Raw genomic sequence first — 27,000 nt, 5'->3', positions numbered from 1 at the left:
TGCCACTGTGCCCATGTTAGAGATGAGGAAACCGAGGCTCAGAGAGGTAACTAGCTCTTTCCGAGATAACCTTGCAAGGAAGCCAACAGAATTTAAACCCAGACAACCTCACTCCAGAGCCTGAGCTCTCAGCCCCCTGCAGACTGTCCCTCTGCAGATGTGAGCCCAGCAGAAAGTTGTCCCTGAGTGGGTAAGCATTAAGTGGGGAATTTAGTAAGCTATGAACCGGCCAAGCTCATTGGGAGGTATATGGGAGCAGGAAGGAACCATGCTCTGGTCTTCCTAGGAAATAATAAGAAGAGCTGCAATTCAAATCATTTTTGTTGTAACAAGTATTTCTTCTAAAGTTGCAAATCAGTAAATTTACAGTTCAGCACAGAAAATTAGTTAAACCCCCAGCATGCTTGTTTGCATTTGTACCTATGTACATACTATTGGATATATGTGAATATGTATTTATATGTTTGTTTGTGAATTATCGTTGTGTATTTACATGGTGACACACACACATATGCGTGCACACGTGAGTGAATTATTTTATAAGAAAACAAGTGATTTCCTCCCAGTCAAGTAGTCTGACCCCCTCCAGATGTCAGTTTCACATTGCAGAGTATGTAAATGTAACACGCAGTGTCACAAGCTAGAAAAACAAGCTTCTAGCAGACAGAGTTGCATCTTGGTGGGTCTCCTGCTGACTGGCAACCCGGTGTCCCCTGCAGACTGCAGAGAGATCCTGCTTCCCATGATGACGGATCAGCTCAAGTACCATCTGGAGAGACAGGAAGATCTGGAGGCCTGCTGCCAGCTGCTCAGCAACATCCTGGAGGTTCTGTACAGGAAGGACGTGGTGAGTGATGGCGGGGCTGCCTCTGTGGACCCTGCAGCCAAGTGTGGGCCTGCAATCCCCAGGGGCCCTGGCCTCCCAGGACCAAGTCACGTTTGATTCAGTTAAAAAAGTATGGCCTGAATTTTAAGGGTTACCCTTTCTTTTTCTCTCTCTAGAGTTGCATCCTCAAATTATTTTTTATTTATGTGTAAAGCATGATGATTATATTACCACGTGTGCTTTTCAGCACTGAAGATACTGTTTTATGTTTGTTTCCTGTGACTTCTCAGCCAGGTGACTCCCAAGACTTAGATTTGATATTTAAGGTCAAAGGCTTTGATATTAAAAATTGGAAATAAACAAAGGGAGGCTAATTGCCTACCTTCTTTCAATTCTTATTTTATATTTAATAAATAGATAATATTATTATTTTATACATGCACATAGTTGTTGTTGGTTGTTTTAAGTGCATCAGAGAGTTTTGAGAAGAGCAGTTCTCTGCCCCTTTTCCCGGGTTCCTCCCCCCACAGGCGGTTTTTTTCTGTGCTTTCTTGGCTGTTTTTTTTTAAAAATGGTATTTCCTTTTGCATTTCTCAATTGTATGCTTATTCCACTGACCTTCTGTCTTAATCAAAAGCTGGTGCAAGCACATATGGAAACATCTGACCCTATGCTTCCCTGACCCCATTGTACCCACTACATTCATTTGGGCACACGTGTGCACACACATGTAAAGTCATTGGTTCTCCAGGTGTGTCTGGACAGGTGTACAGGGCTGTGTCTGTCTCTGCCTCTAGCTGTGGCCAGATGGGCCAGGATTTTAAGTCGGCAGGACTTTCTCTTAGCTCTCCCCCGCGTGACCTCCTGCCACCTCCCCAGTCCACACACACACACACACGCGCGCGCGTGCACGCGTGCCTGTCCTGCCCACTTCCTTGCTGCACCTGCTCATTCTGTCAGAGCCTGGGTGTTGCCCTTGAAGGAAGAGATAAGGTAAAATAATTCATTGGGATGGTGGCTACATCCGCTTTTCCCGGGCTTTGCCTTTGAAAGGTGTTGGAAGCCTTAACCCAAAGGCCAGCCTCCAGGGCTCCCATGCCAGGCCTTTTCCTTTTCTTATCAGATGAAAGGTTGGGAGTAAAGAGGTTGTGTGTGGCCAAGCCTCACAGAGGAGGTAGTGCCTGCCTGGCCTGTGCGGAAGCATCCAGAAAGCCCATTTAAACACGTTCAGAGTTCATGAAGAAGAATCGGCAGTCCCATCACACACAAAATAAAGGAGCAAATTCTTACAGATAGAAGGTTCTGTGGCACTCTGAATTTTAAGTAGTGTGCTAAAATGATATTTAAACATTCGATTCTATGTGACTGTTCCCACATTATTGGGATCTGGCATGCAGAGCCATCTATGTTTGTTATCTGTCAGCCTTCCATTTACAAATGGCCAAGTGTCTTTAGAAAACTCATTGGTGAGCTAATCAGGGATCATAAACATTATATTGTTTAAACAGATTTGCTTTTATTTTTAAGGTTTGCTTCAATTAAATTACTCTGATTATATAACACATTATCATTAACGGACTATAATTGATAAAATGCCTTGAGTTTTCTTTGTGAAGGCTTTTGCCTCTGACAAGGGCCATTCTTCCTCTCGTTAAGGGTTGTAATTGATTTACTCTTTACAGGATAAATGGATTCAGTGACAGCCGCGGGACTGGCATGTTTATGACTGTCTTAGGTGGTGGTTTATTTACACTGGTGTGTCCTCCTGCAGGGACCAACTCAGAGGCATGTCCAGATTATCATGGAGAAGCTTCTCCGGACAGTGAACCGAACCGTCATTTCCATGGGGCGGGATTCCGAACTCATCGTAAGTGCTCGGTGACACGCGCTTGTGGGTTTCACTGTGGCTGAGAGCATCTTTCCTGGGAAAGTCATTCACTCTCAAGCCCGAAAATCCATGTGGTTCTTTTCCACCTGCCTTTTGAAACTAACTGTGTTGTACTACGATATAGCAAGCAGTTGGGATGCATTGATTTACAGTCTAGTAGGTTAAAGGTACTCATTTCCACGATTCTATAAGTAAGTGTCAAAGTTGAAGAGTAACCAACCAACATTTGGTTCTAGTTTTCTCATTGCTTGCTTCTAGCAAAGGATGTATATGTCCTTCTGAGTACTCATTCTTATGGCAGTTTCTTTCTGCGTATTTACATTTAAGATGCCATTAATAAAATTTTATGAAGGACCTTAAAAAGGAATTGAGGCACTCCGACATCGCTATTTTATGTCTACTGTAAAGTATTGTAGATGTCTGTCTTGTTCAGATTGTCGAGACAAGGAATGGTATCTGTTCTTTTTCTCAGAGTTTTAACAATAATTTAGACAGTCTTTCCATTTTCATATTATGGTGATGGTTTCCAGAGTTTGCCACTCTCCTCCTCACCATCATTATTCTTAAATTTGGTTTCGTGGGCAAAAGATGCATTTGTAGGTCCCATTTAATTTCTTTCATTTGTAGTACATGTTACTGTATAACTAAGTTTGGTGGATCGCATTTCAAAAAATCAGCTTTCCTAATCACAGAACAGAAAATCCAGTTGGAGTCTTCACTGGCAATCAGACTAGGCACATTGGTCTTCTTTGGGCGATTTTAGTTCTGTCTGCACAGCCTGGGAATGGTCCTTAGGTGATTTTAGTTCTGTCTGCGTAGCCTGGGAATGGATCAAGTACAGTGACCCGTCTATCTCCATCAGACAGCAAAGCACGACCAGAGCACTGGGCTTGTGTTGGTTTCTGCGGCTGCATCACAGTAAAGGATGCGGTCTGTGGTTTTGGGTGAATCACAGGAGAATAACTGCTGCCTTTGTATGTTTCCATCCAGTAAAATTGTCTAGTTTATGTCTCAGAGTTTTAGCACATGTTATGTGCAGATTTTCCTTTTTAAGATATACGTCTTTTAGGTTTGGATTATAGCATGCATAAATTAGGGAATAAAATATTTCCTTGTAAATTGGCGTTGCTTGCAGTGGACTTTTCCATTATTCTGTAACCCTCACTTGCCTCTTCATGCTCTTCATCATAACGATTCTTTTCTGTAATCTGGAAATGCTTTTGTATACGTGGGTAGAGACTGAGCCCTGTGGAGGAGGAATTGGGGTGACTCCAGGGGCACCCCCGGCGTCCGGTGTTCCTGTCTTCTTGGGGTTGTACCCTGGGTGCCCCTGGAACACTCTCTCGTTGTGGAACTCACGAGGGCTTTAAGTAGAAAGAATGAATGTGGCTTAAAGTTGAACCCAGTTTGGTGTCATTCTGCTAAGACCCCTGTTGGAACAGGCTGGAGCAGAGGGGCTGAGGTGACATTCTGGCTGTCATGGAGTCACAGTGAACGTGTTGGGCACTGACGATGGGCAGATGGCGGAGATGGCCGACGTGGAGGCCAGTGAACTGACGAGGTGGTTCTGTCTCTGGTTAGGGGTGGGTTCACTTGGGTTATAAGCCCACGCTGGCCGGCAGTTGAACTGGGGAGAGGAGGGCAGGGAGGAAGCCCACAACAGTTTGGATGGGACCTTAGCCTGGGGCAAGATTGTAAGACGTGCTCGCAGCTCAATCAGAGGATCGAGAATGGAGCATCGTGACTTCTCTCAGACCATGTGGTCCCGGATGCCTTTGGGAAATTTCTCATATCTCAGACATAGTGATAATAGTGGCGAAAGTAATAGCTTCTCCTCACCGAGCACTTGTGGACGTGCTGGGCCCTGTATAATGAACGGAGGATCCTCAGTTAGCCCTCCCCTTCATCGTGCATAGGCCCCTGCAGAAATGCCTTGCAGAGAGATGGGAAACGGTCCCAGACCCACAGCTCGCGTGGCGGCGCTTGTGGGGAGCCCGGGTTTGGCGCCAGTGCTGGCTTTCCTTGGTGTCTTCTGTAAGACTGAGACTCATGATGCTGATCTCAGTGGTGGTCCAGGAGGTCCAGAGGAGGACTCAGAATTCCTTCTGGTTCTGCATCGTAGTTAGTGAGGCAGCCGCCCAGGGAAATAAGCACCTTTTGCCCTTTGCCACCTTCAGTCGTTTTCGTGGACCAAATGTCAGGATGTCCTGGAGGAAGACGGGCCAGACCACGGATCGGTTGTCCCTTTCCTGAAGGGCTTGGAGGAAGCCATGTGTCCTAAGGAACCCTTAGGGGTGCCTGGGAAGAGCCCTTGCACCTTTACCAAGGGGGCATGAAGTGAGGACCCAGGCTCAGTCTTACCTAGCTGTGGCCCTGCTCCTACTGCATAGGTGGCGGGGTCCAGGGCACCGTCGGGGGCCACGGGGCACTAGAGCAAGCTGCCTACATCCAGGCGCCTCCCCCCACCACCCTGTCCTTCTCCAGCAGAAGTCTCCAGAAGCAGGAACAGGATTGAGGTCCTAAGCTAACTCCTCCCAATGCCAGCATCTCTAATGTGGAGCCCAGAAATTCCTTCCTAAAATGAACTAGGCCGTCAGGGAAGGAATCTCAAAAACAAAACAAAACAAAACAAACAACTGAATATACTGTAATTATTTAATGAGTGATGACAGCATTAAGATGTTTTCAGGAAGGACATTGTCCATTTCAAATTAGAGATGTTCAGAGACTCTTTCCGTCGTCAGGGAACCACGAGTCCCCTCTGTGGCGTCCACCGAGCAGTGAGACTGAAATGTTGCCCTGCTTGGTGAGCTCAGCCTTGCTCTCCACATGGGCTCCCATGCAGATGTATGCATTAGGTTCTTAACGTCACTGTTGTAGCTCCATGAATTTAGATGAGAGGAAGATCGGGGGAAAAAAATATCCCTGACAAGGTGGCCAAAAAACTTAATCGGTGGCCCTTTTAGAGTGGAAGGAGAGCAGAAAATGGTTTATAGGCCTGTTTGGGTGTAGCTACAACATTCCATTATACCACAGAGATTCCAAACCTTATGTGTTTGCTCCTCTTTTTTGCATCAGTGGAATGGAAATGGTATAACTGTGAATCAGCTCACAAATTCTAAATAATCGCTGAAAATGGACTTTAACAATTTAAGTGATTAAAAAGGTTTTGAATAGCTGTGCTTCACTTAGTGGTTTATTTCATGATATTGTCAACAGTAATAGAAGCGTGACCTCTCTTTCCATCAAAACAAGTTATTCGTTGGGGATCAGTTGTGGCCTGATAGTTTCCCCATCTGTTTATATATGGAATTGAGAAGTGGGGAGCTTCACACGCCATTGGCTAAGCTGTGATGTACTCTATAAGCGTCTTCTTTTAACTGTATCTGTGGTACCTTATAAACACCATGCAGTTGGTTATATATCATTTGTTTTAGTTCATTTTATACCTTTCAACTTTATATTTGAAATGGGCTATTGGAATGCATCTCAGGCAGAGGATAAAAATATGCCATGATCCTAAGTATTATAGTTTTTTTTAACAAATAAAACTCCATTTGGCAAGTGTAGGATTGTAGATTGTGTGGATGCTGACAGCAGGCCCTAACACAGAAGCCTTGCAGTAACCTTGCCACAGAATTAAGATGCCATTTTATCTTTATCCCAGGATTGTCTAATGCTGTAGCATAATTGAGTGAGGTGCTGAGCTTTACATTGTCTGATTTCAGATTTTATTTTTCTCTTCCTCTTTGAAAAGATGTCTAGGCCATCAGCGTTGGGCACCTTCTTGGTCATTGTGTACGGCTCTGAGCAGGGGGCCATGGTGGCTTAGGTGCTCTTGTCTGGTGGGCAGGTGACATGGTTACCCCCTCCCTTGACACCCCCCCACCCCCGCCAACACACACATGCCTGTGTCTTTGCTGGAGTAAGTGCTGTAAACAGAGCTGGGTTGAGAGCAGACAGGATGAGTAGTACACGTGACCCTTCCTTCTCTTGTGATATTAGCCTCTGCTGCCTCTTTCAAATAATCAGATTTACATTCTGTTAATGGGTCCTTTAAAAATGTAATTGAGTGAGAAGGATTTTTAAAGATTTTTCTATGGCCTGGATACACACCAGAAGACTGAAAATTACTAATTCACAAAAATGAAAATGTGGCCCTCTTCAAAAGAAAAGTTCCCTTGGAAAATCTGCAGAAGTAGGCTTAGGAAAGGGAAACACTCTTCCTGCATTCTCCACTTGTTCTTGTGACCACCAGACCTCCTGATTCCCTGGACTCAAGTGATGGAAGTTCTTTTGTTTCTACTCCGAACACCAGCTGTAGGGGACGTAGATGGGTGCGGTGTGTTTCATCGTGACAGCGGCACCATTGGTGGGGAAGAGATGCTGCTAGTGAAAATCCACTGATGTCTTTGAGCCTGCGTGATTTATAATGACCTGACATACTTCTTCATTTAAAAGATACTGTAATAGACTTGGTCTCCCTTTTACCAAGACTCATCACCAAATATTTACACAAAGATGTTATTTCCCCACGCACGAACATTCGTTTTACGATATTTATTCTAATGGACTTTACGTATGAATGTGCTTTTAACAAAATACTATTCTTAATCTTGCCTTGCAAAAGAAAGCAATGCATTATAAAAGTTTCAAGTGGACAGTATCTGGTTTTTCTCTATGAGTGTTGCAAAAAGTGTCTCTAACTTGTATGTTTGTTAATAAACCTACTTAGAAAACATCTGACTTCCAGAAAATCACCCTGTCACAGGTACACGTGTGAGTTCTGATGACTTTATAAATTCATTTCCATATGGTATCGGTATAGCAATTTTTCCTGCCTTTCACATGTTTCTGTGGCCGTAGTATTTTTTCAAGGTTGGTCACTGACTGTGGATCTACTGCAGAGGAAATGAAAACCATATCATTACCTGGGTAAAATATGCTGTGCAATTCTTGCATATTCATCCCAAACCGTATCTTAAATTAATTATTGAGCTCCTTAAAAGGCATTATGCTGCTTGCGTATGACCTTCTCATCTGCCAAAACGTATGCTGCGCATTATAGCACGATGAGTTATCCCTAGTTCACAAAACAGAACATTATTTCTGAATCATATAGTTCTTCTCTTCCGGTAAGTAAGTTGGTTGCACACTTACCCCATGCCAGATGTGCCAGTGGTAGAGCTTTTCTAGATAAAAGGAGATATATCAATGTCGAGGCAGCTGCTGTTATCTTTAGGTGACACTGCACCAGTGACACTGTCTTCCTTACTAGCCACGTCAAATTTTATTCGCTGATAAAAATGCTCCCAAAGAATCATTCCAGCTGTGGTGGGCTTTGTAAACGTGTTGTGCCCTCACAGACAGGGTGGAATGGAGGAGTTCATGGCCCGTTTCTTGTATTTTGTCCTTGCTGTCTTCAATAAGAAGCACAAAGCAAGCACTTGAATTTAATGGTGTGTCTTCTGAGTTGGAACTGAGGATTGTGTATGTGCCTTGCCTATGACGGTAGCCCAAGGAGAATGGCTTTGCAAGGTGTGCTCGTTGTTGCTGTTTGAGATTGCATTCGGCCTGGTGTGGGTCCATGAATGATGATGCCATTTCTGCCACACCTCGGGTCTCCATGGCAGCGGACACCTTGGCAGCCTCATAGGATGCGGGAAACTCCTGCCAACTTCATATGCCCTTTCCAAGATAGCAAGGTTTCCCCACACCTTGATTTTTCTCCCCAATTTTACTCTGCTTTAGGGGAGAGTCTGAGATCGAAGGACCAGATGCAGAGGCCTGGGACCTCTCCTTGGAGGCTAGTCGCACCCTTTCAGAATGAGTGGTGGGCACCTATGTGGCAGAATGCCCTTTGTTGGATCTAGTTATCGATAAGAGAGGACCTCTGAGGCTGCACCAGTATTCAGCTCACAGATAATTGTAGAACGTGACTTGGAGTTCTTTCCCCCAGTGCTCCGGGCATTGGGTCTTCCTCTCTATCCTATACTTGAGCTGCACTCACCCACTTCTTTCCCCAGAGGAACCTGTGAGGCAGTGGGAGCCTTCCATCTCAGCCCCATCCTTGCTCCCGCACCTTGCAAGTGGACTCTGCTATTGCAGAGCCCAGGAAAGGGGGTGGTGACCTCTCCCCTCCTAAGTTTCCAGGGGGCCCTCTCCCTTGGGAGAGGCGGTTGGTTTGGGCTGGTCTCCGTGGGAGAGGCAGGGTGCTCAGTCCCACTGGGGCGCTGGTCCCCCACCCCGGGGAGGGAAGAAGAAAGGAAGGAGGTGGCCGACCCCCTGGGGCTGCGGACCTGCTTGATGGATGATCTAGAGAGAACCTGTCTCCAGGGGGGCATGACAGGATTTGCCCTGGAAACACCAGTGTGTTCCGTTGTCCCCCGGAGGTTCTTTAAAAGTTAGACCTCAGCCAGATGCTGCTGTGTACGGTGCCCTTTGCCCTTAAAAGCCATCCTGTTCTCCTGGCAGCTGAAGCCGATGCCAGGGTGCGTGGTCTGGTCAACTGAGTCTGAGCTGGATTTCAGCCCTGACCCCTCCCCAGCCAGGCCAGGCCGGTAGGCAGTGCCCACGACGCTTCTCCTCTCCCAAAGACCCGATGGAGTTCTCTTCAGCCCGAACAGCTTTCCTTTATTATTATTTCCTCAGATTACTTCTTTTTTCCCAAATTATTGAAACCACGAAATAAGATGAATAGCCACACAAAACATGACCTTTGATTTTTTTTTTTATTTAAAAATTAATAAAGAACTTAGTGACAAGTATAATAATTTAATCTCTATACGTAATGCCATGTGTACATCTACATATGAGGGAACACGGTACTTTTTACCTTGGTTTTGTATCAAAGATTTTACTTAAATCTTTCTAAGAGAAGAGTCATCATCTGTTAGGACACATTGCAGTTAAACTATGAAATGGGTTTGAAAATATTTTTTTTTCTATTCTGAAGACAGTTTCATTTTTAAATAGGAATTTGTTTATCTTCAGTTTCCTTTTTGATTCTGAAAATATTAACTTTTTTTTTGTCTAGACTGCTTTCAAACAGTGATGTTAACTTTGTTTACTAGATGTCCTCTTGTTTAGACAGAATTATGGTACTAATCAGAGAGCTGCTAACACCCTTATTTCAATTCACTGAGATAGTCGGGATTCTGAAAACACAAGGAGAGATAGCTTGTTGCAAACATTTTTTATAACTTTAGTTAAAAACAGTAGAAAATACATGAAACACATTTTTTTAAATTTTATCTCTACATGAAACAATTGCACTTCCTTCATGGTACAGGATCAACTTAGCCTTCCTCTTGCACAAAAGTATTTCTCAACTCTGTTAACTGATATTCAAGGATTTGTATCCTCATGTATCGTGTCCACAAAAGATGCGTGTTTTTTTTTTTAATTAAAGCACACATCTGTGATATAGTTTGAGTAACCCCCAAAGAATGCTTACATGAGATACTCCTGTCACTTTTTTTTTCCAAGTCCACTAAGGTCTTTCTAGAATCAAAACACTTAGAACGAAAATAGATTTGCTATTGAGTCAGGAGGAAAATGCGTGGCAAGAAATAGCTCCAATCTGAGAAACGCAGGTAGATCCTTTCACTAAGGCCGATCACCTTATTGGCGTCTGGTCAATGAGGTGTGCGTGTGAGCACGAGATTAGATAAGAAACGGTTGGACAGAGACCAGAAGACTTGGTTTCCTTGTACATTCACAAACGACTCAAAATTAAAGTTGAACCAAAAAAAGTCAAAAGAAGATCCCTACTTGCTACTGTGAAAAGCCAAAACTTGATAGACAAGAGTCCTTAATAGACTAGGGGCTTTTGATTTCTATAAAAAGATACTTGCAAAGGTGCAAAGGAATGAGTGAAAAAATAAAGGAACTAAGATTTATATTGCAATGTGTAATCAAAAGAGAACTCGAAGTGTCACGATTTATTTAAAAAAGACCTAAAAACATTTGATTCACAGCTTTCCCCTAGGTATGTCATTTAGTACAACTCACTAATAGGTTAAATGTAGGTGACGTTAGTTGGTTTGTTGGTAGCAGCTAAACTAAGCACGCGGTTTCTCTTTGAGATGGTCAGATCTTCTACAGTTGTTACAAAGCATAACGAATTGTATAAAACGTCTGGCTGAGCTTTCATGATGAACAGTGTCTCAAAGATTGATCCACAGAAACATTTTCCGGTGGCAGAGAACGCCTGTGATTTATTGGTGACTGTATTATCCGCTGTGTATCTCCACGTGTGTTTTCAAATTCTTGCCAGGATTTATCATTTGGCCTTTGGGTACCAAAAGATTAAAAATGAGATCTATGAAAGCTTAGTGTCCGATAGCTCTGACCCTGTCAACTTGCAGTGATTAAAGGCATGTCCTGACTTTGGGGGACTCCTGGCTGCTGGGCATTTGGAGGATGAGCAGTAAGCCTGTCGCCGGTCTGGAGTTGAAGCAAACGCTGAATTTGAGGTTTCCTTGTGACGCTGAGATGTCACTTGGCTTAGCGCTACAGCACATGAGGCAAATATACATATAGTCACATTTTAGAGATTATTCATGGTCTCCGACCACTTGAAAAAAATTGTGCTTTCTCCGGAATTTGATGTGCTGAAAATTGCACTCGCCCCCCGCTTATTCGCAAAATTAAACATAAAAATGAAGTCCTTTGCAAACGTAAGGGCTACTTTTTCTTCTCAGTATTAAAAAAAAAAAATAAAGGCTTGAGAATAATTATGAGTTTTAGCTGTGTTACAGAGTGACAGCCTGCCGTTCTGCAGGTTGATAATGTAATCCTTGCTGATCTGGGGTGCGGGCATAGAATTTTTACCTATCATCTTTGACTATGTTAAGTTTCGTTTCCGGTTTTACATCCCACATCCACGAACTGCAAAGAACAGCTGGCAAGGTGTGACATGTACTACTTCGCTTCTGTGAGTTGATTCTGTTACAAAGGCCTTTTTGGTAAGCAGGGTTAGAACTGGTGGCGTCCGAGTCAGCCACCGTTCACTCCGTCCTATTCGTTTTGGAAAAGGATTTACTTGGAACTCCAGTGGGTTTTAAAGACGGCCTTTAGACTCCAAACACCATGAGTTTTAAAGGAACCAGAGTTTCCATCGTCCGTGCTTTTTAGATTCAGTTTTGGGTTTTTGCTTGGGAGTTGAGTAAGTCTCCTGAGAGTAAGGCGAGTGTGCGACCTGAGTTTCCTCGAAAGGATGGAGTTTCCTCAGAACTGGCTGGAGTTTGTCTTCTTGCTGCTTAAAATCTAGCTCCACACTGGAAAGAAAAGAGAGGGAAGAATTTAGTGCTTGGTCTTTCCTATGTAAAGAGCTCCCTTAGAGACAGCAGAATTTGGTGCCATCCCAGCAGGGTAATGATCATTCGTATGATGTTTATAATGCCATTTGACGGTTCAGTATTAAGCAATTGGCTATAATATGTTTTAGTGCTCGGTCACTGTGAACTATCTCAAAAAGTTTCATTTTCTTTGAAAAATAACTCATTTGCATTCATTGCCAACTTTTGAAGTTTTATTAATGTACACAGTTGGTGTGAAAGCATAGACTGTGTTCGTTGAAATGAGAATTGTGACATGTGAGTAACCCTTGTCCATAGACTGCACACATGTGCTTCATGGGACAGAGAGGTAACCGAAGATATGAGTGTTCAGGGGTCATCTTAGTGCATGCACACCAGGTATTTGGAAGCTCTGTGCAACTTTTCACAAGGTCAGAGAAAACCATTTATCTCACCTGAAACAGTTGTAAAGTGAAGTGACCTTGGCTTCTGGTCTCCTTTGCAAAATCTCATCTGCCTAAAAAACTGGTAAGAGCCCAAATATCCAACATTGGGGAAAAGAGTGTGTTTTATGAAATCAGCACCATTGAATATCACTCAGTTAGTTGTTCGCAAAGATAGTTTTCCAGGCAAAAAGATAGATAGTGTTCGGTGAAAATAACAAAACTGTAATTACATGGCTGAAGCCATAATGTGCAAACAGGTAGCCATGGGGAAGGACATTTGCCAGTAGTGATAGGGTTTGTGTTAGAATGACAGGGTTAAAGCTGGTTTTCTTAAGTATATCTTGTGTCTCAGGAAATTTCTCCTGAGAATGCTGCAGTTGGCCTAGAGTCCTCCCATCCGTCCATGGCTTTGGAAAGGACCATTGTTGACCCCTTAACTTTGGGTAGGACCCCCCTGCTCCAGTGTCACTCTTCTGTGATCAGCCGAGGGGCAGTGGGCCTCGCCTCCCTTCTGGTTCCCTCGCCTGTACCCCTAGAGTTTGAACCTGGCTGCTGCATCACGCCAGGCCTCCGGAGACGTGCGCTCTGTGCTCCTTCCATTTCTGCTCTGGATGCCAGTCGAAATGTCAGTAGATTTCACTAACGGCTCAGCAGTGACGATAATACACGAGCTCAGAACATTTTATATCCAGCGGAACTGTAAACCATTTACAGACAGGATATCCTATTGATTTAGAGAACCATTAATCCTAGCCACATTTTGACATTTTGAAAAGACAAAAACAGCAAAGCTGTGTTATCTGGAGTTTTAAAAACAAGTTCAAGACCCATCTAATGGACCGTTCTATGCTTTAAATCCACTGTTCCATTTTTCTCATCATCAACGACTGTATTAGTGAAAAAACTAAAAATATTGTCAGAGAAGTTTATGGTTAGTTCTCCCCCTGTTCCCAAAACAAAAATTATTTTTCCCCCCTCATTTCAAAGGGCCTCTTTGAGTTATGCTGCAGTTTATAGGAAATAGGATAAACTCCCGTGAACTCATGACTTGCTCATCTAGAACAGGGGATAATGTATTCATGGTTCCTCTTGGGGACAGTTGTGAAAAGTGCAAATCTCAGGATGTGCTGCCTTTGTGAAACACCAGCCTCGGTTATCGTTCCAGTAGGAAGAACAGGGATTTGCATCCTGGCTTTTTCATCTGATGCTGCGGGGGTTGCGGGGTGGGGGGTAGTGTGAGCTCAGATAAATCCCTTAACCTCTTTAAGGTTCGGTTTCCTTCACTTGAAGGGGTATAATAATTACTGTATTACTGGTATCTTACTGAAAAATGGTAAGGATCCTCCCCCACTCCCTCTCTCCTGAAAGAAAGAGTTTCCTAAACTATAAGATGCAATTCAGATATTATTTTTTCCTTATCATCTGTTGATCACTGATTGTATAATGGGGACAAGAGCTAACAATGATTAAGAAATACCTATTCAAGAATTCTTCAACTTGGACACTTAACAAGGAAAACAAGAACCTTGCCACTGAGTCTGTAAGACAGTATAGCATCCAGTATGGTATTTTAGGTACAAAAGAGTAATTTTGTCAAGGTGCTTGGTTAGTATTGAAAGCATGTTCTCCAGATCATAACCATCTCAATAGGCCCAGATAGGTTTTGTGTTATTAGATCAGAGGGTGGGTGCTAGCATTTGCTGGGCTAACAGTACAATTCTGGGTACCTGTAATTATTGAATTCCCATTAAGCTCCTACACTGGGAATCCTATTATTAACCAATTTATCACACCGCAGAACCACCGCTGTAATCACAGCGTAATCTAATCTGAGTTCTTGTTAACAAAATGACTCGACTTCATCTGTCAGTTGATTCCTATCTGCACTCCCCCACGACTGAGAGGCTGCCGCCAGGAGCTGGTTTCTTCGCGGAGGGAGTGTGAGTGGCCGTGAGCGCCCGCTGGGAGATGCCTGCGGCGAGGTGACCTCGAGCCCTGGCCTCCCTCCCGGTCTGTAACCCCGAGCTCCAGTGCACCTGCTTGTCAGGTGATGTCTGGGTACCAGGGAATGCTGGGCCCTGCTGTCAGGTAGCAATAACGTGGCTCTGTCCAGTGCTTTCCACTGGGGGACTTTTCTCCTTTAGGGAGGAACACACCAAGTCACCGGGCTGAATCTGAAGCAGACAGCTGGCTGGAGAGGGCAGTGTCCGAAGGTTAATAGTCTGGCCGACTCTAGCTGACACAGAGCAAAGGTCCCTTCAGTCTTAGCGGCCAAATGGCCAGAATAAAGCAGCACCTGCTGCCCTGGTCCGCACAGAGGACTTGGACAGAAGCCAGCGGTGGACAGTCTAGGGCACTTGGACTCTGTGCCCAGAGCCCCTCCCTGTTTAACACAGCGAGCTGTCCAGATAGGGCCTGGGAGCGGGGGATGGGGGGTGGGTGCTGCCTCGTGGAGAAGCGATGGCCCTCGATTTGGGCTTCCACACTGATCAGAGGGACACGGGGTGCGTGTTGGCGGGGGTTGGCTGCAGCTGCCCGGCAGACGGTGCGTGTGGGCACCGTCACCGTCTTCAGGGCTGTCACTTTCTCCCCTGTCTGGAGCACGTGTCCTGGCCACTCCTTGCCCCTCTATCCCCAGGCACACATGACCTCCTTACTCTCTAGCACCTACTGAAAGCTACCCTACTCCGCTCCTTTCTTCCTTCTTGGCACTCACTACAGATGATTGCATTTGTCTCCGTATCATTTTGCCTCCGTCCCCCGAATGCAGCTGCTGTGACGAGGTGACTATTGTCCCGTCTCTGCTCCCAGCACCTACAGCATGGCCTGAATCGCAGCAGTTGCCTATGTAATACTTACAGAATTAACGCATGAGCCGTAAAAGACAAGTCCCGTCTCGTCTTTCGTCCCCGTTGCCCTGGGCTGTTCTGTCCTGGTTGGTGATGTTGGCTGTGCCCCCTTGTTCTTCCCCCCCATCGAGCCCCCTCCTCACTGTCGGTAAACAGGGCTTCTCCCCCAGGCAGCGCTGTTGGACCCACTCCCGGTGGAATCTGTGGCCAGGCTCCCTTCTCTCAGAACTTAATCGAAGAAGATGCTGAAACTTTTGTTGTAAAACACACACCAGGATCTGTTTGGAGCCTGCCTCCCCCGCTTCTACTCCTGGCTTCCCCTTTTCTGGAAGAGTCTGTGGTAAAATCTTAAGATGGGTGGGGTCAGCAGGGTGTGGTCAGTTGTGCTCTTCGAACCCGGGAGTCTTTTGATTCCCTTTCCACTTTTCCTGTGGGCTGGAGGCCCTGGTGTGGTTTTCTGCATGATGCTGCTTCTAAGCTCCGTCAAGGGCAGTGTACCTGCCCTGTGCGGTTTGGACCTGCCTTCCCAGAGCAGTTCCAGCTCAGAGACTTACCCGCTAATTGAACAGGCAGACAGGAGTGTGTGTATTCCAAGTCTGGCCTCTAGACCTTGTCCTCATCTCTTAGGACTTGGCTGGGGGTTGGCACAGCTTTCTGCAGTGTCCAGGGTCTCGGGGTCCGGCCGCACACGAGGCTGGAGGCTGCTGGCGGTACCGCCCGCCTCCTGCAGGCCAGATCTGGCGTTTGTAGCGCACCGTCGAGGGGACACACGCATCATGCGGAACACTTGCACCTCCGAGGATGAGCAGCCTGGAAAAAGTCCTGACTCTAGAGAGTCCGAGCCTGAGTGTGAAGGGACTGGAGCCAGGCCAGCCTCCCCTAAGCTGGCTGTTCTCTCCTTTAGTGCCTGAGTTACAACGCAGACAGCAGACTGTGCTGGGTGATCCAGAATGGCCCCAGGACTGCTGGGGCTGTTTACAAGATATAAATCCCCGGGAGCTATCATTATCTACGTTTTATATCTCTCCTTCCCCTGCCTGCGTCCATCCAACAAAACGCTTGTGTTGAGAGCTCCGTGGTAACTGAAGCCGTGCTGCCAGGCGTGCCACCGAAAGCCATTGGCCACATCTACGTGACTCACGGTGATGAAGGATTAAAGCCACGGGCTGCAGACTGCATTTTTTGGTTAGTCTTTTTCTCTTGAAAATACAAGTTTTATGTGTAGGGACTTTGCTTACAGAATTATTACTCTGTACATTTCCAAAGAAATAAAAATCTGCCGTGAACCTCAGGCTGCTCTGTCAGCTGGCACCAGCTTTATTTGCTTCCCGGCGTCTCTGCTGGGCTTTGTAGTAACACTTCTCCCCACGACTTCATGCGATTTTGCAGAGGAGCGTGGTCCCAGCATCTCCAGCGGATGCTCTGCTTGTCTGCTGCTCCTATAAATACCTGGGCCCTGCCACAGTTTCCTTAGCAAGCTGTCGCCAGCTCCTTGAGTTAATTGAAGGGGAAATGGATTTAGAACGTTCCTTTCTCCAGTCCCCTGGGTGTAGCAGTGAAGAGTTAAAAGCAGGTGAGTTTGGCTCCCAGGCACTTGTGTGTTTTCTGGGCTGGAAGAAAACCCGAAATCTCTGATTTCTCCAACCTTGACAGTGTTGGCGGGGCTCAGTGGACTGCAGAGCGGAAGCCTCTGTTTTTAATTTTCTTTGAATCAGATCGCAGAGTCCCCGGTGCTCCGTGTGGCTCTGACTGACCCACGCTCTGCCACCGTGGGTACGGCATCCCACCTTCAGGGACCTGAGCTTCCGGGGCTGTGAAAGGACAGTGGAGATGCACGCCCACCGCCAGGGGGCTCCATGGAGCCACCACGCCTGCACGGAAACTCAGGCAAACCCAGGGCAGCCAGCTCGCTGGGGCGTGCGATGGCTCTCACAGTGTCCTCCAAATGCAGTGCTTTATGTCCGGCTGGCTTCACGTCAGCGCCTTGGATGACACGGTGTTGTTCAGAAGAAGCTGAAAGTCAAGCTCCAAGTAACAGGCTGGGTTGTCTCCCTTGCAAGCCTGGAGAACCAGGCACATCTCTTTTTGTTTACTTGTCGGCCTCAGTTTACATATGTGGTCCCAGCTGTGCCTTTAGGCAGTGGGAGACCCAGGACCCAAAATAGCCATCCTACTCCCCTGGACGCATCTCCGTGTGACTACTGAGGGGCCCCATCCATCCGGCATGTCCGGAATCAGATCATTTCCCCCGGCTGCTGCTCTGTCTTCCCAAACTCAGCTGCCATGCCGGGCACCTTGGCATCTAGCTGGACTCGCCCTTCCCGCCTGCTTCCATCAGCTGGGTACCATGCAGCCGCCCTCAGCAATCTCCAGCGCCTTCCTCTGCCCCCGAAGAACTTGGGCAGTTTTCACTTTGGCCACTGAAACAGCCGTCCACTGCTTCCTCTCTCCATCTCTCTCCTGCCCTAACGCGTTTTCCAGGTACCAGAGTCACCTTAGGAAAACCTGAAACTCCTTGACAAACTTCCACTCATCCTTTAAACCGAGGGCACTTGTTGCCTCTTCCTTCCGTGGATTTTCTAGACTAACCACATGTGCCCGCCCCTCCGTCCTGTCCAGACTCCTCTGGGCCACACTGCGCAGGGTCTCTGCACATTTTTATCAGAGCACTTCTGGCTCATGTGGGCTCGTAGCTCCTTTTTCTCAGGTGTGTGAAGCGCATCGAGGGATAGACCATGTTGAATTCAGCTGCATCTGTGATGCCTTTAATACAGTGACAGACTCAGCATGTGACCTCTTTGTTTACTGAATTGAAATAAACTGATGAACTGAACCCGAATCCCCTCACCTGCAGTCTCAGCAGAATGCTGCTGCTCTGTTTTCTAGTTATAACTTATTCATCAAAACGAACATATGTACACAAAATATGTCCATATGTTATATACCTGTTGTGTATATATATGGAGCTTGTTCCAATAGTTTCCAATATTAATAATTTGAACATAGAAGTGATTCATCATAACTCTGAATCCTTCTCCCGCCACTCTTTCACACAGTAGGTGCATAATCAAAGTTTACAGAGTCACTGTAAGATTTAAAATACCAGAAATAGATGGGTATTCAATAATACTAATACCTGAACTATAAGGTCTATCCCCTTTTCATGATGGCTTATGGCAAGGAAGTTATGGTTATAAAAAGCAAAACATTAGCCAGTTATCCTAGCTATAAAGTATATTCCAAAGTATCCAAAGTTACAGACAGCGACCTTTCTGAATACATCGTGGTATGTAGCCTGACCACGCAGGAGGACAGTCCTTCCTTTTATGCTTGACTGAAGCTCCATCCTCGGTACCTTTCTTATCTCTGACTCCTCTGGAATACAAAGACTGGTCTAGCACCCGGGCTTCATCTGAGTGCCCAAATTTGAGGGCTGGCCAGATGCACAGGAATCAGGGAACTGCGTTTGAGCCTCCTATAATTTTGCACCACAGAGAGGTCGAGGCACAAAGACTCAAGCGCTGTTTATAACCTCCAACCATAATAATTTCTCGAGTAAGAAAGGGACCAGATCACTCACAGGAGTGTCACATGTGTATTAAGCATATCTGATGTCACACTGCTAGCAAGCCATCAAGATCAGACATTATATTTAGAAGGGATGGATAATTATTAAATTAAATGCGGACTGCCAATTCACTGCTGTCCCTGGCCTCAACAAAGAGCACACAATTATTTTTTTTAATCTTCGAGCAGGAAGTGCATTGTAACTGCAGTTAAAAGGAGACAACACAGGACTCTCCAAAATTGTTTGTAGTGGGTCCTTCAGGTGCCAGGGCTGGGACATCCAGCCAGGTGACCTGAGTCGGGTCGGCTGAGATCTTGGCCGTGACCTTGTCTGCTGTTCTCATCTTGAGGATGGACAATCTGTTGCCCGGAGAGGAATGACTTGGGGTCACAGTGCTTGAGCTAAAGTGCCGAGCAACCCGGCCCCTCTGAGCCACCAGCCCAGAACGCTGAGTTGCTGACGCTCTCAGGAGCTTCCCCTATTCTGACATGAGCAGAGAGAGAGAGGATATGGAGCAGTGACATTTCTCAATGCAGAGGCCAGAAAACCATTAGCTTCTTGTGCATGTCTTATGGTGTCACTGGTGACCTGTCTAAACCCCCGGGTTCCCTGCCACACCTCCAGGGATGTGTTGTCTGTGGGGTCAGTTCCTTCAAGGTGGCTGATGGGGGGAGAAGAGTCAGCTGAGTGACGGCAGCAAACCCTAGGTGGTTTCTTTTGTCACTGAGTCCCCAAGGAATTTTACATGCTAACTTAGGGCACTCAGGTAAGGACTGGATGCTGTATCTAGCTCGTAGAAAAATCTATATGGTTGTCTAAAAGTGAATTACACTGATTTGCTCATGACACTGACAATGTAACTCCTTCACACTTTTAGACATAGGTGACTACCTCGTTAATTTTGACTTTTGAGGGTCTTAAGAGGAGGGCTTAAGGTTAATCAGTATAATTAACCTTTCTCTGCTGAATAATTTTTAACTAATTGCTTTACAAAGAATATGTTGAGATGAGTAATCAGTTTTCACTTTTACAGCTGTAATCAGTTACACATAGAATTTTTGATACTAAAGGTTAGTAAAAGGTCACTAAAGATGACTAAAACCTGATCCTTACATATTGGGGGAAAAAGAAAGAATATATTTTTATAATTCTCATGGAATAGACAAAACTTGGATTATTGGTTTGGGGAATTTTCAAGGAGAATTTTGAGGTCTGTTAAGTCATTTTTTTTTTCTAACATTTAATTTACTTTATTAAAACATATTTCCTTACATCAGAATAACATCGCCTAAAGTATTATCCAAGGAAATCCTTTCTGTCATCTTCCTCCCGCCCCATCAGTCACTGTAAATACTAGGAACAGAGCACTAAGTATTAGACAAAAGCTCATTTCCTCCACATCAGTTCATGTTGGTAAAGAACTTAATATGCACAAGTAGTGGTGATCGAAAGCAGGCCTGTAAAGGCCACTTCCACTAAGAGATAATCACTAAATGGCAAAGGCAGCGAAGATTCCACTCCAAGTGGGCTCTGGACAGGCTAGACCTGGCCCCGGTTCTGCATACAAATGCAATTACCTCTCTTAATAATAAGACTTCATTAGTTTCGAGGCCTCCAGCTCTGGTGGCTGTCCTGATTGCAGCTCCTTTTTTTGCAATACTCTGGAATCAGTGACATTTCCGTGCACATTTTTGTCTGGAATCTTTGCAGCCTTCTATTTTGTGTTCTTATTGGTGATGCAATGAATTGCTACTGATGATTTGAGAAACTGCAAACCATTAATTCTGTGAATTCCTTGTTCCATCTCATAATATTAGGGTATCTTTCTCGTCTTTCCCGAAACCCTCCAATCATTTTGGAAAGGACCTTGCAGAATTTGGGAGCTTCCTTGATAAACAGTTAAAGATTTCGATGCACTGGAAAGTTCCCCAGCTGCTGTAAAGCTGAATGCTTATGTGCCAGCGGCAAGGCATCCCCTTTCATCCTTGGAAATGCTCTGGCTGTTTCTCCCCGTAATCCTTCTGGTTGTTTCCAACCCTCTAGCCTGGGGGGTGGGGGAGGTGTTCTGCAGAACACATCTAAACCCTCCCCGATACGGTACCCCTCCAAGGTGGTGCTCTGTCCTCTGCGTCAGCTGTCCCCACGTGGAGCGCCCTGGCTCCCTCATCTCCCCGTCCTCTGCCTTTCTTCACTGTGTCTGTGGCCCACACCTTCGGTACAGAAGGTTCCCTGCTGTTATCACTCTGTTGTTACAAGGTCTTACGGTAGGGGTTCTACGGGCTTGTCTTCAGCCAGATCACCAATTCCTCCCGTCTCCCGGTGTGTGAGACCATGCCCCTCATCTCCTAGGAGTTCCATGAAAAATGCTTGCTGAGGAAATCCACAGAAGCACCACATGGAAGGGACTCGGGTACTTTATCAAAACAGTTGTTTGAAATTTTGTCTATCCTTGACCATCCATGGATCATATCAAAAGATGAAAATACAACATAGACAACAGGGCATCCTGCAAAGTCCCTCCCTCTGGGGTGTTGAAAACAAAGTGACAGGCGGACGGGCAGTGTTCCCTTCGGGGGCCAAGTCCACTCACAGATTCACTGCATCATTATTAGTGTCACTTGAGGCTGGCTGTGGGTGGCCCTGATGATACAGAAAGGAAGCAGGTGCGGGCAGTGTCCTCCTGAAGGGGACAGGTGTTTCAGGACTTGGAACTAATGGTAGGAATTCTAATACTTTACAGGAAGATTTAAATTCTGGTAAAGATTCTACTTAATTAGTCTGAATCATCATTATCATTATCTTTCAGAGCTCGCTTTCATTCCCCAAAGCCTTTGAACTGAGGTTAGCACAGGCTATCCTCATAAAAATGCACAAATTTGAATTCAAGCCATTTTGTTGTGGTATTATTTTACGAATTAACCACTTCAGTAAAGCTGGGAAATGGTATGTTGCATTGTTCCTTTTTGAAACAAAATCTGAACAAAGGATGAATCATCAGTTAGTGACTCATCAGATTAGTCTGACAAGAGACCTCCTGAGATAGGGTGGATACAAAGGATTTCAACTGCTTATGAGCAAAGATTATATTAGTAATTTATCCTTCAAACATTTTCTGAAATAATTACAGCCTATTTTGACAGGAAATACGGATGATAAGCCAGAAAAGTTTTACTACAGAAAACTAAAACTTGTATCTCTTGTTATCTTGTTTCATGCTGAGATGGTCTTAAATTAGAATTTCACAATTGATCCAGATCAAAATGGAAAGAATGTCGTTTTAGGAAACAAAAACTGTAGTCATGTCAACCACCTCCAAATTCCCAGTGATGGAAGATATCACTTTTGATGCTTGGGTTTCAGTGTCTAGGAAGCAGGGCAATCCATTGCCCAAGGATGGTTGTTTCGGCTCTTTGTAAATCGATTTGCCAATACAGGAATGGATGTTATTTGGTTGAGAAATGCCCTGCGAATGCCCGAACTTTTATCTCCACGTAGACTTTCTTTTGAAGCTCACAGATCCATTCCTTTCATAATTGTAGATCGCTGACTCACGGAATTTCAGAGCTAGAAAGGACCTCCCTGATCCCTTCCTTCAATCATGCAGAACTTGGAGATCTAATGGACACCCCTCCAAAGACAGAGGATGGCAGCTCAGCCCTAACCTCTGGGGCGCCCCCTATCTGAGCATCAGTCCCAGGCAGGCTGATTTTCACAACCTTTTGTTTGTGGTCCTGGAGGCCCTTTTTCCATGAAATTGCTTCAAGATCTTTTGTCCCTTTGATATTTTTTTTCCATGACAGACTTATATTTTTACAGAGAAATATGTACTGCCACCCATGGCAAAGGCACACATTTATTCAAGGGCTTGCATTGCTAGAACCACAGGCAGCCGTGTCTTGGACACGGCCCCCTTTGCATGTCCCTAGGCCAGGTGTTACTGGCAACATGGTGGATTCTTACACCGCTCGGAGAGGGTACTTGGGTTTCGGGTGAAAAGCAGTGTGTAAATGCAAGATGGGCGGGATCAACTTCATTGACCTCCAGGGCTCTCTGCCTGCCAGCAAACAGGTATGACAAATGACAACATGTGGAAACTGGCAGCTCTGATGGCCCCTCGTGTTCGCCCAGGCTCTGGGACAACCACAGGCCTTTGGCATTTTAAAATGTCTTTATTTTGAAACTCCTTCAACCTATTCAGTTCTGAGGTGCTGCAGGCATCCTCTGGGAAAGACCCAGAAGAGTGGCAGAGATGGTGGTACAGGGACTTTTAGAACATTCCTGAAGTCTAGGGTGCAGGCCCTGGTACCTGAGAGCCTGGGTGCAGAGCCAGGCATAGAACCAACTGCAGGGACTCCAAGCTTGAACTCATCCCCTTCTGATGGGATCGTCTCTACAGAGGTGTTCGCAGGAACTGATGGAGGATTTGTTGCAGCGTCCTCCGTGAAAAGAGATGCGCTTAAATCATAAAGCCTTTGCAATTTGGACACTCCCTCTGGCTCACCTCTGAGATGTTCTGGCTGCCCATTTGCACTGCTACAGGGTCACCTGGACAGGTGACTTCTTCTGCCCAAGGCCTGTTGCGTTCTGAATGCTTTTCTATCAAAGAAACCTCTATCCTTCATGAAGCGTTTGACATTTGAGGATTGAATCACAGGGCCGACCGTACACTGAGAAATCATCTGGGTGAATTCTCCCTTGCTCTACACTCCCCATTCTTTTCTGGCAAAAGGGAACCCCAAGGGAAATTACCTATCTGGAGGTATCAGCAACTGCCAGCCACCACTCTTTTGTACCAGTCTTTGGTTTTCTGATGGGATTATAAAAGCCCCCTTCACCGAGGTGCTGGATTCGCCACCACCATTGTGCCCCCCCATGATGGAACTGCCGCCCACGCGGGGCTGGACGCTCCTGGCAGACAGGCTCCGCTGTTGTTGATCCCTGACCCTCTGTCCTCACTTCTCCAGCTGTGTGCTCACCAAGGGGATGCTGGGTTTGGATCTGTTTATGCCATTTGTACTCACCATTGAAATGATGTGATTTATTTGAGTGTTACATAAACCCATGAGATATACTGGAGGCAAGAGAGAATTATTTCTGTGGGTTAGATGTTTTGGACAGAGCAGCGTGCTACAAACTACTGAGTGTGACAAAGGGAGGGGCAAATCGGCGTCCAGAAGGACCCTGAAATCAGGTTCCATCACAAGACGGTGTTCTACGTCAGGAAAATGGGTGTGGTTCGTGGCAGATACCTTGGAAGTCCAGTGGGGGTGACCACGGGCACAGGAGACATCTGGGCCTCACCTCAAAAGATTGGCATAACTTAAAATCATGTACATTGTAAGACAATTATATGATTCAAATTCAAATAACATGTTTACGTTTATGATTTCCCTTTTGACTGGTGTTCCAATTAGTGAACCAGAAGTGAGCTTTCTTTCCTCTCATCTGTAGTGCGCAGAAAACTCTTGCTAATGTCAGTAACCAATGTCAAGAGTAACTGTTAAATTTTAACAGTTATAATTTTAAATTATGTCCTATATAAAGTGATAGGAAAACTGGGAAACAGAATTTGACAAATATATATGTTCAACTTGGTAATAATATAGAGACCTCTATTTGAATTCATAGCAGGAAGACTGCTTTTTGGGGCAGTGGGAGTCTAGCTGAAATGTTACTATTAAGCCTTCCGAGTAACTTCTCTTTGCAGCAGAAGTTGGAGTGTTGGGAAATTTTTGTTGTTGTTATCAGTCTGATGGGGGGATTTTAAAACACTTTCCCGAAAGAGCGATCTAAAACTCCACTTCTTCTCTAGTACCGCCTCTCCCGGGATGCTCTGTTCACTTAGAGAGAGGGCTTACTTACTGTAGGGTGGCACGGCTGTAGAGGCCCCCACTGTACACAGTTCCTGAAGATGCACAGTCCCTGCAGTCACGTCTTTGATGACAAGGTCTCTATGAAGAGATACGCATTTCCCCAGTTTGCAGGAGATGAGCAAAGTGGTCGCAATGACTCAATCCCTCTACCTGGTGGGTGAGTCTTACTAAATTTTGTCAAATTCTTGTGGTGCTGGAACTCCCAGTTCTTATGATAAATGGGCCAGTGGCCTGTGTACTGGGATTCACACAGATTGCTGGGTGAGCCATGTCTAAACAATAACCACTCAAGGCTAATTCCTGTCCTTCACAGACTGTTAAATCACTTGTAACATCACTTTTTATTTTTTAATGTAAGTTACTTCTGGATTTAGAGCTAAATTTATGTAAATTACTTCAATTTACATTGGAGAGTGTCCTAATAAAGTCTTTCAGTCACCCACAAAATGTTAAGTGGGTTTACATCATCAAGCTCACTCTTAGCAATGTCTTTGGAAATCTGTGTTCACTTCAACTCTGTAACATTGGAGAGTGGAGGAGTTTTAGCTCCCAGAGTAGCAAAAGCTAAATGGTGAGGATATTTATGCCAGGAGCTCTCAGTTCTTCATTTCTTTTCCTAATTGACTGGTTTAGTGAAAGCATTTTGTTTTCTTTGAAAGCGTTTTATTTTATGTCACTTACATCCCTTCCCTGTTGATTCAAAATTGTTTCCCATAATATGGTTGTAGTAAAAAGATTCCCACCAACCAAACTTCTCTGATAAGTTTGTATTTGGAGTGCTTGACGTTTCTTGCCTGGGCGCTTGATTTTCACCTCCTTGTTAATAGTGGAGAGCAATCAGGCATCTTGGCCTGCTGGGCCAGGGCTGCTGCAGGGGACCCGGGTCCCTCTGGGTAGCCAGGAGGCCTTAGCAGTTTGTGTGCCTTTTACTAGATCGTAACCAGGCCATGGTTCCTGCAAGGCAGGCTTTCTCAGTCTTGACACAATTGACAGTTGGACGGGCTGACTCTTTGTCGTGGAGGGCTGTCCTAGGCGTTATAGGATGTTAGCAGCATTCCTGGCCTCTACCTAGTAGATGCAGTAGCACCTCTCCAGTTGTGACAGCTGAAAGCATCTCCCTCCATTCTTGCCAAATGTGCCCTGGGAGGCAAAATCTCCCTGGGTTGAGAACCTCTGCAGGACGGACTTTGCTACGGTGGTGCCGGAGCTCGTGTCTGCCCTGTGGTTTCTTCTGCTGCAGCCACACCAGTCACCAGGTGACCCAACTCTACTTTTAAAGAACCTGGGGCCCGGTCTGGGATGCTCCGTCTGGATTGGAGATGGGATGGACCCAAGACTGTGCGGACTCAAGCTTTTTGCCATTGTTAAGACATTTATACCCTCTCCCTGTCTCTGCCTTCTTGATAGGAGGGTGGTAACTTTGAAGATCTCTTTAGAAGGTGTTTTTTGGTTGAGATTGGGGTTCCTTTATTCAGTTTTAGATATCAAACTATGCAGCTTTTTTTTGTTGTTGATAATTTGGCAAATCAAGTAAAATTGTTCTTCAGGCTTAATTTAAAAAAATGAACTAAATCATAACATCTCTCACTGCTCTCATCTTTTGCTTATGAAAATTACATTTCCAGAAAGAAAAACAAAAGACAGTAACCTCTCTGAAGGTCATGACCATGTCTTAAAATCCTGAATTATTGCCAAAAGCCTAACATGCTTTTTGCTTGTTGAAAGTTTCTGCTGTGTTCTTGTCAATGTGAGTAATGTAAACGCACTTCAGATTGAAACACAGGAAGGCCACCCATAGGGCTCTAGACCGGGGCTTATGCCCCGAGGGACGTAAGTGCCACAACCCTGGTGATTCCCCAGGAAATAAACTACACATTGGGTTTTTCTGGGGTATTCCTAGCACGTACAGTATGGTTTGCAGCCTTTGATCTATACCATCTGAAGGGCTTATATTTCACAGCCGTTCCGGAACACACAGTACAGTGTTCCTGGCTATCGATTCTGAGGGAGCAAGCCATCAAACTTACACCGATTTTGGAAACGCTGCTACGATACATTTGCAAGATACATGGGTTCAAGCTCTCCCTCAACCCGTGATTCTATATGTGAGGTTGACTATTTAGAAGCAGCCTAGAATTATGGTCAGGAAAGGTTCTTTACTTTCTGTCTGATGTAATCACCCCAGCATGATCCCAGATGATTCTTGCATTCGTGGGTAAACATCATTTGTCACTCATAATAACAAAGT

At 45.4% G+C, this 27,000-nt stretch overlaps 2 protein-coding genes across 7 annotated transcripts in view; one reads left to right on the top strand and one right to left on the bottom strand.

Moving 5' to 3' along the window:
- DOCK1 (dedicator of cytokinesis 1) overlaps positions 1 to 27,000 on the top strand; it is a 534,315-nt gene that overhangs the window by 206,375 nt on the left and 300,940 nt on the right. For all 3 annotated transcript variants that reach the window (XM_082423165.1, XM_082423166.1, XM_082423167.1), the window contains exons 26-27: positions 720 to 847; positions 2,598 to 2,693. In XM_082423165.1, coding sequence (XP_082279291.1) covers positions 720 to 847; positions 2,598 to 2,693 — 224 coding nt within the window. The remainder of the gene's footprint in view (positions 1 to 719; positions 848 to 2,597; positions 2,694 to 27,000) is intronic.
- Positions 1 to 27,000, bottom strand: part of INSYN2A (inhibitory synaptic factor 2A) — a 248,699-nt gene that overhangs the window by 185,747 nt on the left and 35,952 nt on the right. For 3 of the 4 annotated variants that reach the window (XM_082423213.1, XM_082423214.1, XM_082423215.1), the window contains one exon: positions 7,036 to 11,995. In XM_082423213.1, the coding sequence (XP_082279339.1) occupies positions 11,815 to 11,995 (181 nt within the window). In that variant the 3' untranslated portion in view covers positions 7,036 to 11,814. Of the gene's footprint in view, positions 1 to 7,035; positions 11,996 to 20,415; positions 24,831 to 27,000 lie in introns of those variants that run through there. The other variant, XR_014252988.1, reaches the window with a different exon arrangement.

This window comes from Balaenoptera physalus, assembly GCF_965194825.1.
Source record: "Balaenoptera physalus genome assembly, chromosome: 14".
NCBI classification, from domain to species: Eukaryota; Metazoa; Chordata; class Mammalia; order Artiodactyla; family Balaenopteridae; genus Balaenoptera; species Balaenoptera physalus.
The sequence above is the reverse complement of the archived record's forward strand: the minus strand, read 5'-3'. Positions and strand labels throughout refer to the sequence as shown.